This window comes from Physeter macrocephalus, chromosome 9 (assembly GCF_002837175.3).
Source record: "Physeter macrocephalus isolate SW-GA chromosome 9, ASM283717v5, whole genome shotgun sequence".
Taxonomy (NCBI): Eukaryota; Metazoa; Chordata; class Mammalia; order Artiodactyla; family Physeteridae; genus Physeter; species Physeter macrocephalus.
In genome coordinates this window covers 17,314,376-17,330,955 of record NC_041222.1, presented here as the reverse complement: position 1 = coordinate 17,330,955, position 16,580 = coordinate 17,314,376, and the positions used below count along the sequence as shown (strand labels likewise).

The following is a 16,580-nucleotide window of genomic DNA, read 5'->3' as shown; positions in this document are numbered from 1 at the left end:
GTCCGCCTGCCGATGCAGGGGACACGGGTTCGTGCCCCGGTCCGGGAAGATCCCACATGCCGCGGAGCGGCTGGGCCCGTGAGCCACGGCCGCTGAGCCTTCTCGTCCGGAGCCTGTGCTCCGCAACAGGAGACGCCACAACAGTGAGAGGCCCGCGTACTTCGAGTGTATTTAGTCCTTGTGGAAACCCTCTGAGGCAGGTACAAATCCATAATCTCCATTCCAAATTCCAGAAAGCTTAAAAAATGAAAACACTTTTGTAACTTCTTTAGTGGTGGAATCTAACTTGAAATAATACGAGTCTGTATCCCACTCAGTGTGAATATTTAGACTCTTGCTGCAAAAATAGTAGTGTGTTTGATTTTGTGTTGCAGACTCCAAAGGGATGTTATATAATACACAGTGTGTATGCTTGTCACCTTTCTAAAATCTGAAACTCTGAAATGCTGAACTCTGAGACACAGCTGGCCTGGAGGGTTTTAGGTAAGAGACCGTGATGCTAGATGATTCCCAGTTTACGAGGGAAAGAGCTGAGGCTTAGCAAGAGAATCCAATTGTCTTAGGCCACACAGGTGCCAAGTGGTGACAGACTGAGGATTCCAGCTCTGGTCCCGTTTCAAGTAAGGGACTGTGATTCCATGAGGCTAAGCAAAGGCTGAGCCTGAATGGCAGTGAAATGGCCTGACTGGAGAGAAGATGGCATGGGTCATTCATGGTCTACAGATGCAAAGACCAACTAGCTGAGAATGAATCTGGAAGTCCAGGGGAACCGCTGTACACTTGAGAGGCTTTGGTATTTCTAGAAGGCTGGGACCTAGGCTTTGGGCACTGCCAGGTGCTTCAGCACAGCAGCCCTGAGGTCTGGATCCAAAGATCCACAGCTCATTAGCAAAATTACTCTTTTTCTCCATGTATTAGTTTCTTCTTCTGTAGTATGGAGACGATCATAATATTTGCCTCCTAGATTTGGTGTAACTATTAGATAAGAGATGCTTGAAAGCAATTAGCATAGTGCCTGGAACTTACTAAGCATTCAATAAATGTTAGCTGTGACTGTTATTCTCAAAATGGGGTGTGGACACCTCTCAGAGAGTTCCAGATCTCAGTATGGATGTGAGAATATTCTTGGATTGCCAGTTTTGCTTGTTTCCTAGTAATTTATTTTAATTTATTTTTAAAATAAAGGCAGAATATTGTTTAATTTTATTTTATTATTTCATTTCATTTCATTTCATCTTATTTTTTGGCTGTGCTGCACGGCTTGTGGGATCTTAGTTCCCTGAGCAGGGATCGAACCCGGGCCCTTGGCAATGAAAGCACGGAGTCCTAACCATTGGACTTCCCTTGTTTCCTAGTAATTGAAATCATTATTTTTTCGCTCTTAAAACTGTCACAGAAGTGAAGATACTCAACTGAAGTGAATATACTCAACCCTGAACTGTACACTTAAAAGGGGTTAAGATGGTAAATTTTATGTTATGTGTATTTTACCACAATTAAAAATTAAGATTAAGAAAAAAAAACTAACCTGGCACAAGTATATGAGGAAATAGAATGCTCAAGTACATGAATAAAATATAGGAGATGGCAATGACTTTCTGGCTATTTGCGGGGTGGGGGAGGGGAGGATAGGGATTGAATGTGGGGAAGGTACAGAGGCAAAGTTCACGAATCACAGATTAATGAGTATGAGAAACCCTCCTAGAGGCCTTGTTGTCCCATGCTCCTGAAATTGGTCCAGGGTTCTAGGGTTTGATGTGCTTTATAAATGTAGGCAAATATAAGTTTTATAGATCTTCAGGCCGTGAAGGTTCATGGACACATTCATCACATGTTTTTGGCCCTACGCTGGGCACTGGGGCAGACACAGACTTGTGTGACCAGGTCCCTGGCCTCAAGGCTCTCCTGGCTAATGTGGGAACATAAGTGTGAAGAGAGAACAATTACAGACACTGGAGGTGATCAGCAGCGCTAAGAGGTGTGTTCAGTGTTCAGTGAACACTTTGAGGAGCTTTGAAGAAGGAAGTATTCCCTCTGCAGAGGGTGACAGGGAGTTGGAAAGGACATCCTAAAAAAGCAACACCTGATCTTAGTTGAGTCCGCTTTCACTAGTCAGCGGTTCTCAAACGTAATGGTGCATCAGAATCCCCAGGAGGACTTGTTGAAACCCACATTGCTGGCTCCCATGCTCAGTGTTTCTGATTCCGTAGGTCTGAGGTGGGGCCCAAGGATCTGCATCTCTCACAAGCTCCCTGGTGATGCGGTGGTCCCTGTGGTCCAGGGACCATGCTTTGGGAACCACCAGGCTAGATTAGGAAGAGGAGGAAGGGTGAGCCAGGAGGCGGGGGGAGGTTTGTGCAAAGACGTGGAGGGGTGAAAAAGCAGCAGGTGTTTAGAGAGCGGTGAGCAATTTTGGGAGGCTCGAACATGGTGGGTTGCCAGGTGCAGCTGACGGTGGACTCGTGTCCAAAGTCCAGAGTTTGGACTTGATCCTGGAAATGAAGGGCAGCCGAAGGAGGTTCTTGTGGAGGAAAGAACATGAACAGATTGGCCCTTCATCGAGATCCCTTGGGAGGGCAGGTGGAGTGAGGAGGAGAGGAGAGAATTGAGGCAGAGAGACTCCTCAGGAGGCTGGCACGACGAGCCTGTCAGATCCCACTAGTCTTGGTCTTCTTGGTCCCCAAAGTTCCCGAGTGGAAGTGATCAGAAACCTAGACAAGCAGCCGTTCATATAAAAACAGCCACGTGGACAACCACACATCAGCAGTAAGCACGGGACCCAGCATTTTAGGTGCATCATCTCATCAAATCCTCCTAACACCCCGTGTTCACACGTTGAAAAGGAAGCTCAGAGAAATTCAGGAACCTGCCCAAGGTTAGGACAGAGCCAGATTCAAACCCAGGAGTGAAGCCCATTCTCTCTCCCTCTAAACATTTCCCCACGTCTGGACTCCTCAGGAGCTTGCCTCTTTCCTGCGGGGGCTTTGTTGCTGTGTGTTGTAAGAGCTCAGTCTGTTGTGTGGTATGTGCTGGATGCTGTGATGTGGTTGCCCCCAGCCCCTCCCCTCCCACCTGTCACAAGGTAAAGTGTCTCCTTGGTTGTCTTCATGGGGATGGAGAGAGCCAGGGAGAAAGGACTTTGCTGGGCATTCAATTCCTTGCCCCCCCGGGGCAAAAAATCAGGATGTCACCCTGCCTGTCAGCTCTACTGACAAAACTTGGAATAATTCTCAGGCACTCCCAGGTCAGTGGGAGAGAGCATAAAGCCAGCCGTTCCAAAATCCCAGGGATAACGAGAGCAGTGAGGAGAGTTCACTTGCCAGGTAGAAAGTGATTTTTTTTTTTTTTCTGATGCACTCAAACAACCCAGTAAGGGAGCAGGCACAGGGAGAGATGTGGAAGAATGAAAGAAAGGATGGCAGAGAGGGAAGGACTTGTGAACTTGGAGACCGAAGAGCTGAGTTCAGGAGTCCCAGCTGGCTGTGTGACCCTGGACAAGTCCCTTCCCCTCTCTGGGCTTCCATTTCTTCAACCAGTACAATTAGGTAGATAGATTAGATTATCCCTAAGCTCCCTTCCCGCTTTGACATTCTGTGCTTTTTCTTTTCATAGTACCTGAGTGTGACTTTTCCAGGAAAATGTCAAACATTTCAAAGGGCAAGCTTCTAAGTTTGCCAGACATCTTTTGTCACTCTTCAGCTGGTCTTGTCTACGTTCATGTCCAGGGGATTTTCTATGATGTATACATTTTCTTATTTCTCCAGCTATATTTCCGTGTTTGCATTGGTTGATTGTTGCAGAAACAGGGCACTGTTTTTCTAAGCAAATATGCAGTTCCATGCCAACAGGAATATCCTGTTTACAAGAGCCTCTTTTTACAAGGTACCAGCTGTTTGAAGACATTTGTGTATTGCCACATCAGAATAATCTCCTGATAAGCAACTATTTTTTTCTAGTAACATAATTTTCTTTAATGTAATCATTACAGTGGTATAGATGCTCCTTAAACAGTAAATATCCTACGTGATGATCGTGATAACCTGTTTCTTCCTCTCCTATATTAGTTTGCTAGGGCTGCTGTACAAAATACCAAAAACCAAATGGCTTAAACAACAGAAATGTATTGTCTCCTAGTACTGAAGACTACAAGTACAAGATTAAAGTGTCGGCAGGGTTGGTTCCTTCTGAGGGCTCTGAGGGAGAAACTGTTCCATGTCTCTCGCCTGGCTTCTGGCAGTTTGCTAGTCTTTGACGTCTTTTGGCTTGTAGAAGCATCACCCATCTCTAACTTCTCTTCACATGGCATTCTTCCTGTGTGCACGTCCCGGTCCAAATTCCTCCTTTTTATACGGACGCCAGTCATATTGGATTAGGGGCCCACCCTACTCCTGTATGACCTCATTTCACTTAGACTTCCAACTACAGAGAGAGTAATTGGCCGTCACTGACCCAGTGCTGCTCTGAAATCCATCACTGTGTTTGTACTGGCTGCATCTGCCACAGGTGGCTCTCAACCATTCACTGAGCGCAACAGGCATACCAAGGCAGCCCTGTTCCTGGGAGATACAGGACTCTTCTGTGAGGTGACATTGGTTCAAGGATTCCTCACAGCCTTGCTGAATCTTCCTTTGATAGTATAGATGCGTGATAGTATAGATAGGTCTACACAAGCTTCCATCCTTGTCTCCTTCACTGGGGTCAGACTTGTGTCCACCCTTGTTCCACCTCTTAAGATAGCATGTAGACAACTCTATTCCCTTCCTCACATCCCCCCACCCCTCCCAGCTTCCTCAGCCTCCCACTGCACCCTCCTGGTTTCTCCTCACAGGTGTTTTTCCCAAATAAAATCCCTCCATGTCTAATCCCACCTTAGCACCTACTTCATGGAGGTCCTGGACTAATACAAGAGGTAACAAAGACTTAGTGACTTCAAAACCACAATGAGATACTACCTCACACCCATCAGGATGGCTGCCATCAAAACAAAACAACCCCACCCCACCCCCGCAAAAAAAAAAAAAACCAAAAAAACCCCAGAAAATAACAGTGTTGGTGAGAACCTAGAGAAATTGGAACCCTTGTACACTGTTAGTAGCAGTGTAAAGAGGGGCAGCCACTATGGAAGACAGTATGGTAGCTCTTCAAAAAATTAAATATAGAGTTACCATATGATCCAGCAATTCCACTCTTGGGTATATACCCCAAAGAACTGAAGTCAAGGTCTTAAACAGATATTTGTGCACCCATGTTCATAGCAGCATTATTCATGGTAGCCAAAAGATGGAAGCAACTTAAATGTCCGTTAGTGGATGAGTAGATAAACCAAATGTGGTCTGTACATACAATGGAATTTTATTCAGCCTTTAAAAGCAAGGAAATTCAGACACATGCTACAACACGGATGAACTTGTGGACATTATCCTAAGTGAAACAAACCAGTCACAAAAAGACAAATAATGTGTGATTCCACTTCTGTGAGGTACCTACAGTAGTCAAATACATAGAGGTAGAAAGCAGAGTGGTGGTTATGAGGGTCTGGGAGGAAAGGGAAATGGAGATTTAGTGTTTAATGGGTACAGAGTTTCAGTCTGAGAAGATGAAGAAGTTCTGGAGATGGATGGTAGTGTTGCTTGCACAACAATGTGAATGTACTTAACACCACTGAACTGTATGCTTTGAAATGGTTAAGACGGTACATTTTATGTGTACTTTATCACAATTAAAAAGGACATAGGGACTTCCCTGGTGGTGCGTTGGTTAAGAATCCGCCTGCCAATGCAGGGTTTGATCCCTGGTCCGGGAAGATCCCACATGCCACAGAGCAACTAAGCCCAGGCGCCACAACTACTGAGCCTCTCTGGAGCCTGCGAACCACAACTACTGAGCCCGCGAGCCACAACTACTGAAGCCCACGCGCCTAGAGCCCGTGCTCCGCAACAACGGAAGCCACTGCAATGAGAAGCCCTCGCACCGAAACGAAGAGTAGGTCCCACTCGCCACAACTAGAGAAAGCCCGCGCACAGCAACGAAGACCCAACGCAGCCAAAAATAAAAAATAAATAAATTTATTTTTTAAAAAAAGTTCAGGGGCTTCCCTGGCAGTCCAGTGGTTAAGACTTTGCCTTGCAATGCAGGGGTGCGAGTTCGATCCCTGGTTGGGGAGCTAAGATCCCAAATGCCTTGCAGCCAAAAAAAAAACCGAAACAAAACATAAAATAGAAGCAATATTGTAATGAATTCAATAAAGACTTTAAAAAAAAAAGCTCATCTTTAAAAAAAAAATGGCATACAATAAAATCCTTGCCTCTTAGTGCAAAGTTGAAAGAACACCAAATCCTGTTGACAAGTGAAGTGCTTGGGGTACCTGGGTGAACGGGCCAGAGAAGCACAGGGCAGGGTGTTTATTCTTCAAAAGACCTAAATGGTCTGAAGACTTCCAGTTACCAGTTTACAACTTTAAATCCTAAAGTTTAAACTTGTCATTGTCGGGATGGTCCTCTTTCACACCTCATTTTCAAGGAGCTTTATGACTCACCAGACAGATGGTAGTGGATTGAAAAACATGTTTACAGTTTAGGCGTATTCCTTCATAAACTTGGGGGTTTTTTAGGTGAGAGAAAGACAGAGAGAAGCAATAGCTCCTAGCAAGGAGATTCCCTCATAATGAACCATTCTGATCATTTTTAAACGCATCCTTTTGCCCCAGCTATACCGGGAAGGTACCAGATGCAAAAACGGCCAGGCTTTTCCATCTGAAACTTTCTATCATCAGAGAGAGAAAAATAGAGTTTCAGGCACAGGTCAAAGTGATTTGGCCAAATATCCAGCAGGCAAAAAAGGAGAAAATGCTTTCTGATTTTAATGCTTTGTTTTTAGCCCCTCATCTTCAAACTGCAGTTAGGGGCTTGGGCTTGTTGTCAGAGTTCAAATCTTAACTTGACCATATACCTTGGGCAAACTGTATAATCTCTCCTTGCCTCGGTTTCCCTATCTGTAAATTGGGAATAAAAATAGTGACTCCTTCATCAGGGTGTATTAACAATGGCTGGAAATTACTCCACATCTTCGATGTGCCGGGCGTTGTGCTAAGTCTTTTATATACATTGACTCATTTAATCCTCAAGCCCAGGATGATCTCATTCCAAAGCTTATGATCCTAACCACAACCTGACACCACAGTGTACTAATTGCCCAATGACTGTAAGAAATGGAAGCCTGGCCCCAGTAAACATTCAGGAGTAGTAGCATTTCCCTTCTGTTTTAGGGATGCAGATCTGAGCTTGGGAGAGACGAAAACACATTTTAAAATCCCAACACCAGGGGACAGTAGAGTGGGGCTTAGCGTTGACTGTTTCCTCCCTCGGCCCAAATGAAGCATGCAGAGATGCAGGGGAGACTGGCTGTCAGGCCGCCCGAGAGGTGGAGCTTTGAGCTAGACTTCAAAGAGAAGAGAGGAGGGCTTCCCTGGTGGCGCAGTGGTTAGGAGTCCGCCTGCCAATGCGGGGGACACGGGTTCGAGCCCTGGTCCGGGAGGATCTCGCATGCCATGGAGCAACTAAGCCCGTGCGCCACACCTACTGAAGCCCACACCTACTGAAGCCCACGCGCCTGGAGCCCATGCTCTGCAACAAGAGAGGCCACCGCAATGAGAAGCCCACGCACCACAACGAAGAGTGGCCCCTGCTCGCTGCAACTAGAGAAAGCCTGCACGCAGCGAGGACCCAACGCAGCCAAAAATAAATAAATTAATTTTAAAAAAAAAAAGAGAGAGGAGAGGGAAGAGGAGCAGTACGTGGCAAATCAGCGTTCTGGGAATGGAACACAGAGGGGTCCCAACGCAGCCAAAAATAAATTAATTAATTTTAAAAAAAAAAAAAGAGAGAGGAGAGGGAAGAGGAGCAGTACGTGGCAAATCAGCGTTCTGGGAATGGAACACAGAGGGGTGGGCTTGGCGGGGGTCATGGGGGCCAGACTCGAGGGTAGTCTGGGCCAAGTCAGAACCTTACAACCCAGCAATCCACTTCTTGGTCTATACCCTAGGTGAAGCCTGCTTGCGTACACCAGAAAATACACACAGGATGTTCATAGCAGCCTTGGAAATATGGGCCAACGACTGGAAACAGGCATAATGTCCGTCCACAGGTGAGTGAATAACAATGACCATATATTCACACAAGGGGCATGAATGAGTTATAGCCACATGCAATGACATGGAATTAATGAGTAAAGAAAGCACGCTGTGTAGGATTTGATGGAGTAGGACACCTTTTCATGAAGAGCAAACCAAGCAAAACAAAATAAACTAAGTAATAGATTGTTTCTTATTCATTGGGAGTGAAGTCATTAAAAAACAAAGGGAATAAGGAACAGAAAGTTCAATAGAAATGCCGTGAGAGGTCTGTGACCGTCTGCAAGAGGGTGAGTTAGGAAAGGCTCACCCAGGTGGATGCAGCAGTACGAGAAATGCTCTGTTGTCAACCTGGGTGGTGGACTACAGGTATTCATTTTTAAACTATATTTCATAATTTACATATATAGTGTATAAATGTTTTGTATGCACTTTGCCTCCTAATACTAGTAATAATTTTAATAAGAAAATGCAGGGACTTCCCTGGTGGGGCAGGGGTTAAGAATCCTCCTGCCAATGCAAGGGACACGGGTTCAAGCCCTGGTCCGGGAAGATCCCACATGCCGCGGAGCAGCTTAGCCCGTGCGCCACAACTACTGAGCCTGCGCTCTAGAGCCCGCGAGCCACAACTACTGAGGCCACGTGCCACAGCTACTGAAGGCCACGCGCCTAGAGCCCATGCTCTGCAACAAGAGAAGCCACCACAATGAGAAGCCCATGCACGACAATGAAGAGTAGGCCCCTCTTGCCACAACTAGAGAAAGCCCGCGTGCAGCAACAAAGACCCAATGCAGCCAAAAATAAATAAATAAATACATTTATTAAAAAAGAAAAAAGAAAATGCAGAGGTGCCCAACAGAAATGCTCAAATTTAAATGAGATCTAAATTAGAGCCACATGGAACTCTTGAGATACAGGGTTTCAGGGCACGTGGTCTTCTATGGATATGGAATAGTCTTCTAACCTTTCACTCATTCAACAGCCATCTTCTGTGTCCCTACATCGTGCCAGGGATTTGGAGATGGAGAGGAATTGGTCCTTGGTCTAGAGTTGCTCAAAGATTTGGGAGGGTGTGAACTGTAGGGACCCGCAGTCGTGGAATCAGGCACTGGCTCTTCTGGGCCTTGGTTGGTGGCCCCAAGGATGTGCTTCAGAAGCGGTCGTGGTTGGTGGGAATGGAGCGGGTTTCATCGCTGGCGTGGATGGCCTCCTCTGTGCGGTTCTCCCTTCTGGCTCTTGACCCAGGCAGAGGCAGTCCTGGCGTCAGGCATCATCACAGTCTGCCTTCCTGACTCTTCGCTGCATGCACGCTCTCATCCTCCTCCAACCCCCAGGCCCTGCCTAGCACTTGACAGGCAGTGTTTGCTGACTGTCAGACTGTGCTGATGTCGACTCTGAATTTCTCGGTAGCTTAGACCATTGTGCAGAACGCTCTGCTCAACCCGGTGATGCTGGGAAGCAGGAGACGCAGCTCCAGCCCTAAGCCGGGCTCATGATTTAGCCGTGCCTTTATGCTGCCAATCTGTTGCTCTACCCAAACACTTAGGCGATTTTAAAACACCTCTGGATTTGCAGCCAGTTAAGCCGACTGTGCTCTTTTCCCCATGGGGGCCCGGTGCACAATGGCTGCAAACAGCAGCCTCCTCGGTAGCGTATGCAGCCTGTTGCCTGTACTGGTTGCCCTAAGGGACCCTGGAGACAGCCCTTTCCAGTGGACATTCATGACTGGCATGCTGTCCCCAATCTAGGCTCCAGACAGGTATGTGCGGTGCCTTTGGAAAGCCCCAGGGCACAGTGGCCAGGGTCCATGCTGGCCAGGTCATAATGTCCATCCGCACCAGGCTGCAGAACAAGGAGCACGTGATTGAGGCCCTCCGCAGGGCCAAGTTCAAGTTCCCTGGCCGCCAGAAGATCCACGTCTCCAGGAAGTGGGGATTTACTAAGTTTAATGCAGATGAATTTGAAAACATGGTGGCAGAAAAGGGGCTCATCCCAGATGGCGGTGGGGTCAAGTACATCCCTAATCGTGGCCCCCTGGACCAATGGCGGGCCCTGCACTCGTGAGAGCCTTGGCGCTGCCCCCTCCCTACTCATGCCCACCAATAAACCCTACTTTCTTGTCAAAAAATAAATAAATAAATAAATAAATAAAAAATAAAACACCTCTGGAAAATAAAGACGTTCTATGTTTCTTTGTAACTCACGTATAAAATGATTAGTAAGGTAGTATTTCATTTCCTTCATCTTAAAACAGCTTTCTCATCTGCCTTGTAGGGAGCTCTGGCACCCCAGGATTTGGGGGCTACATCTGGGAGTTCCTGTGGTACCCTGGGTGCCGTGAATCCTACTGCCATCGCTGGGCATGGAATGGCTTATTCACAGCAGGTCCTCCCTGCTGAAATAGATGCTTGTCGAGGGCAGAGACATATTCTGTATCTCCCTGTTGCCAGGGCCTGGCTCACAAGAGCTGCTCAAGCAAGTACTGTTGACTGTCAGAAGGGAAGAAACTGTTTCTGGATTTTGATCATGTGTCTCTCCTCTCAGGCTTTGCCCTTCCAAGCTGTAGAGTCCTGATCGTCCTCTCTGAGCTACTTGCGTGTGCTGGATCTCCGAGAGGCCTCAAAGCCACCTTCTGTAATCAGGGTGTGTGCGTGTGTGCACACATGTAGGTACAGATGCAGGAACGTGCAATCCGGTTCTTCTAGTTACACAGCATCCTACTGAAAACCCCAGAGCACCAGGCTGGCCTCATTTATGAGTTTAAAAATAACAACCCTTTCCATTCCATTCACAAGTGTTTTATGGTTTCCCAAGTAGTTCTGCAGCTGTTCACTCAGGGCAAAACTCACAGCCACCTTGGGAGGTGGGTTTTACTCCCCTCTCCCACTTTACAGATGGGGAAACTGAAGCTCAGAGAGGAAAACTGATTTGGCCAAATGCAAACAGATCCAGGTCTCCCGGTGCCAAGTTCAGAGACTTCCTGGCACACAGCGATGGCCTGGACAGACCAGGTTGGGGGTCCAACAGCACACGGTGGCTGGTGCCTGTCCAGGGTGAACGTGGAGATGAAGTCGAATTGCTCCCAAGCCCTGGCTTGTTGCTAAGGTTTCGTTTTGATCAGGAGCTCGTTTCTCAGGACAGGCTGAACCCCAGACAGCAGCCTCATGGTGAAAAGCAGTGCTTTGTGCGGGCCATTCAATGACGACGACTCCTCAGAGCCTCCGCTCTGTCCCGCACTGCCAGGCAGTTTTACTCCAGGGTTCACGTAGCTAGGTGTCCGAGTCTCCTGGAATTCACAGAGGAAATGCTTGACCCAGCCTAGGCTCGAAGAGGGGGTGGGGGTCAGAGAAGCTTCTGCAGGAATGAAAACCTGAGCTGGGTTTTCAAGCAGGAGTAGGCATCAGCGGGGCAATGGGTGCCAAGGCTGAGGAGACAGGGAGGCAAGCTGGGGAGACAGGAGGACCAGGCAGGGGAAACGCATCAAGACGGAGAAAGAGTAAAGACCTATTTCAGGCCTGTGTACATCACTTTCACGATCTGTACTTCCTCTGACTACCACCTATCCAATATCTAGATAATATTTTTAATCAACTATTTCTTAAATGCACGTAGTTAAAAAGGATGCACTAGGACTTCCCTGGTGGTGCAGTGGTTGAGAATCCGCCTGCCAATGCAGGGGACACGGGTTTGAGCCCTGCTACGGGAAGATCCCACATGCCACGGAGCAACTAAGCCCATGCACCACAACTACTGAGCCTGCGTTCTAGAGCCCGCGAGCCACAACTACTGAGCCCGTGCGCCACGACTACTAAAGCCCACGTGCCTAGAGCCTGTGCTCCGCAACAAGAGAAGCCACCGCAGTGAGAAGCCCGTTGTACCGCAATGAAGAGTAGCCCCTGTTCGCCACAACTAGAGAAAGTCTGTGTGCAGCAACGAAGACCCAACACAGCCAAAAATAAAATAAATAAAATAAATAAATTTATGGAAAAAAAGGATGTACTACATTGACAGATGAATGAATAAAGAAGATGTGACATATATATGTGTAGACACACACACACAGACACGAATATTAGCCAGAAAAAAGTATGATTCTTGCCATTTGCGACAACGTGGATGGACCTGGAGAGTATTATGCTAAATGAAGTAAGTCAGACAGAAAAAGACAAATACTGTATGTTTTCACTTATATGTGGAGCCTAAAGAACAAAACACAAATATAACAAAACAGACTCACAGATACAGAGAACAAACTAGTGACTACCAGAGGGGAAAGGTTGGGGATGGATGAAGTAGGTGCAGGGGATTAAGAGGTGCAAACTACCAGTTATAAAATAAATAAGTCACAGGGATGTCGTGTACAGCACAAGGGAATATAGTCAATAATATTATAATAACTTTGAATGGTGCATAATCTATAAAAGTATAGAATCACCTTGTCGTACACCTGAAACTAATATAATATTGTAAGTCAACTATACTTCAATTAAAAAATGTAAAAAATTTTAAAAATTAAAAAAAATAAGGGACACACTATATTGTGGGGTTGCTTGCTAGTTTGTTTTTTCCTAATACACATAAAAATAAATACCTAGGTATTCAAGTGAAAAACAGTCATCCTTTTATCCCCCTGAAATCATCTGGTAGAATGGGTACCACTTTTGGCAAACAAGTGAACAAAGGCATGGCTGTGAGTAAGAATGTGGGGTGTGGAGGAAACTCTGAAAGAGTAAAGTGAGGCGGGAGGATTGTGATGTAAGATTGGAGGACTGAATGGGGCCTGAACTTGAAAGGGCTTGTGTGCCTGTCTAAGGAGCCGCACTGGATCATCTCAGAGTCAAGAATAGGCAACCACTGAAAGTCTGTGCTATGAGGAACTCACAAGGCAGGGGGAAACCATCACCTCCTTCTTGTGGCTCACCTTGTCCTTTAAAGGTCTTATTTTAAAGGGTTCCCATAAACCCTAATTATCAGGAAACCTTGAGGCAGATCTCCAAACAGAATGAGCCTTAGAGTCAGAAAACCATCTCCCTGATTGGGATTGACATATATACACTAATATATAAAAAATAGATAACTAATAAGAACTGCTGTATAAAAAATAAATAAAATAAAATTCAAAAAATTTAAAAAATTAAAAAATAAATCACAATGAGATACTTAACAAAAAAGGAAAGAAAGCCATCTCTCTGACAGCTCAATGACTTTGGGCAAGTCCTATAACCGTTCATAGCCTCAAGCATTCCGTCTGTACATTGGGCACATGCCAGGTTGCCCGGGCAGACCCTACAGGTCGCAGGTCACAGCCTCCTTGCCCATCTCCCTCTAGATTGGGTTTCTCAACCTTGGCAGTATTGACACTTTGGACCCAAGAATTCTTTGCTGCGAGAATCTGTGGAATGTTTAGCAGCATCCCTGGTCTCCCCACTAGCTGCCAGTAGCCTCTTCTTCCCAGTTATGACAACAATAACAAAAATCTCCAGACATTGCCAAATGTCCCCTGGAGGAGGAGGAGGTCACCCAGACTTGTCTTTAGAAAGGTGGAGTGTCGGACAGGTCCTGTGGCCTGTGGTCCCGTGGAGGGTTGGCTAACAATGGACCCTGGAGAGTAGAAGGCTTCCTGCAGATGAGCCTACACCCCACCCCACCCAAGTTCAGAACCTCAGATGGGGAAGGAATAGTTGATGAAGGAGTTCTTGTCATTGACTTTATCACTGAGAGGGTCACTCATGGATTGATTCACCCTTACGTGGATTACATAGATTCTCTATGTAAGGTCTCCAGGGAAGGATACCCCAAAGAGGGTCACATGCTCCCAGCACTCAAAGGTGTGACCCAGGGCTTCCCTGCGTGGGCCTGTCCTCCTGGGTAAGGCAGACCATAGGAGCCTTAGAGCAAGACCACTGGGCTTAGAGCAAGTGTGAGAACAATTAGAATGACGGCCCAGCACGGCAGTGCGCTCACACACACTTCAGGTCCTAGAACCCTGCCAACCTATTCTTTATTATTACTCATAGGAATAATTATAGTAATAGCCTCAGCTGAGCATCTGCTGTATACCATTGCCCACATTTATCTAGTTTTACTTTTATTTTTTATTTTTTTATTATTTTTTATTTTTTTTAACATCTTTATTGGAGTACAATTGCTTTACAATGGTGTGTTAGTTTCTGCCCACATTTATCTAATCCTCACAATATTTTATCCTGATTGATACATGAGGAAATTGAAGCTCTGTGGGATTGGGGAATTTACACAACATTGGGGCTATAAAGTAGAAAGCAACAAGTAAAAAGTGCAGACACAGCAGGCTTTAGCCTAGGTCTGTCTCATTCCAAATCCCTTATTTCCCTGTGTCAGGCTACAAGTTCTCCTTCCTGGTGATGCTGTGAGAAAAGACAACACCTGTGAAATGGTGAGGGTTTTTGAAGGATCACAGTCATTGACTCCTTGACTGTTGCTTTGGATGCCAGAGCTTAAAGCCACCTGCACGTAAACTGGAGAATGCTGCCTCTGATATTTTTAACCTTGTAACATAGAGCTCAGGTACAGCAAGCCACACAAATGTATAGCTGAGTGAATTATTATCATAAGGCACACATCTTTTCAAACTTCACCCAAGTCAAGAAGTAGAACTTTGCCAGAACCTCAAGAAGCCCTCCACATGCCTCATTCTATTCATAGCCCCAGCCCTCCCTCCAAAGTGACCACAATTCTTGATTTTTAGAGTAGTCACTTCCTTGAATTTATCATCCAGTTAGGCATATCTAAACATTATAGTAGTTTTACCTTTTTTAAAAAACTTGCTCTATCTCTAAAGTCTATTTTAATCTATGGGTTTCCCATTCATTCTTTCCTTTCCATACACTTTATATATTGAAGAACTCTACGGGTTGACCTATAAAGTTTCTCAGTCTGGATTTGGCTGGTTGAACGCTCTGGGTGCAGCTCAGTATTTCCCTCCGTCCTCTGTATTCCCTCCAAAGTGACAGCTGGACCCAAAGGCTTGATCAGACACAGGAGTGATCCCTCTGGCAATCCTATGGGTGGCATTGCGTTCTTTCATCAGAGGACACATGATGTCTTGTTTTCATTCCTTTTTTTGATGTTAGCAGACATTGATGCTAAATGCCTAGATCCGTTGTTTCACTGGGGGTTGCAAACTCATGATATTCTCATTCCAGCATTTTGTCCTCACATTAGAAAATCTTAGAAGGAGGCACGCTCCCTTATCTGTTAGTTGGTTGCACAGCGGTGGGTTCATCTGTCACATCTGATTATGGAGGGGAAGTAGGTGCCTTTTTATATGAGACTGATTTCTCTGTCTGTCTACAGATCTTCCTCGACTCTCGATGGGGTCATGCCCCAATAACCCATTGTAAGTAAGTTGCAAATGCATTTAATACACCTAGCCATTATAGCTTAGCCTTGCCTACCTGAAATGTGCTCAGAACACTTCCATTAGCCTACAGTTGGGCAAAATCATCCAACACAAAGCCTATTTTATAATAAAGTGTTGAATATCTCATGTAACTTATTGAAAGCTGTACTGAAAGTGAAAAACAGAATGGTTGTGTGGTTACCGACTGGTTGTAAATGTGTCTTTTTTTCCCCTCTGTGATCACGTGGCTGACTAGGAGCTGCCCAGCACCATGAGAGAATATTGTACCGCATATCGCTAGCCCAGGAAAAGATCAAAATTCAAAATTCGAAGTACGCTTTCTACTGAGTGTGTATCACTTTTGCACCATCGTAAAGTGGAAAAATTGTAAGTTGAACCATCCTAAGTCGAGGACCGTCTATATGCATTTTCCCATCTTCCCCCATTTTAATTTCTTCTTTTGTGTCTTCAAATTCAACCCGTCCATCATTTTCCATGCTCCATCTCTCTCATCTCAGTTCAGTACTCCTTAACATAGCCCATGCTACAGTTAGTACCCTGGTTCTCCCCTGCCTTTCAGGATGTGTTTTGGGGAAGCATTTTACGCTCACTTGCTCCATGTCTTTTTCTCCTCTCATTCCTTGGCTCCCTGATGGCTGCCTTCCCTCCCCACCCTCCAGGATTTACTCTCTTTTTTGTGTGATTTTCACTGTAGCATTGTTTTTGATAGTTGAAAAAGAGAAATTATCCACATGTTTATGAAGAGATGAATGAATAAACTGGGGCATATTATTTTTTATTATTATTAATTAATTTTTGTTGGAGTATAGTTGCTCTACAATGTTGTGTTACCTTCTCAGGATTTACTCTCTTCATAACTTTCATAAATAACATAAAAGAGTGTTAATTATATTTATCATTTTATACATTACATCCCCCGTTATTAGGTTTTCATTTTTTGTTTTTTTTTTGTTGTTTGTTTGTTTTTTGTTTTTTTGCGGTACGCGGGCCTCTCACTGTTGTGGCCTCTCCCGTTGCGGAGCACAGGCTCCGGACGCGCAGGCTCAGCGG

The 16,580-nt window shown here is 45.6% G+C and overlaps 1 protein-coding gene and 1 non-coding gene across 2 annotated transcripts; both read left to right on the top strand.

Annotated features, from left to right (window-relative positions):
• Positions 1-9,697: 9,697 nt before the first annotated feature.
• LOC112065585 (small nucleolar RNA SNORA70) lies at positions 9,698-9,832 on the top strand. The gene has a single exon (XR_002892117.1). It is a non-coding gene; the product is annotated as a small nucleolar RNA SNORA70 (small nucleolar RNA).
• On the top strand, positions 9,734-10,233 carry LOC129392387 (60S ribosomal protein L10-like). The gene has a single exon (XM_055086934.1). The coding sequence runs from the start codon at positions 9,890-9,892 to the stop codon at positions 10,190-10,192; it is 303 nt and encodes a 100-aa protein (XP_054942909.1). The 5' UTR covers positions 9,734-9,889; the 3' UTR covers positions 10,193-10,233.
• Positions 10,234-16,580: the final 6,347 nt, after the last annotated feature.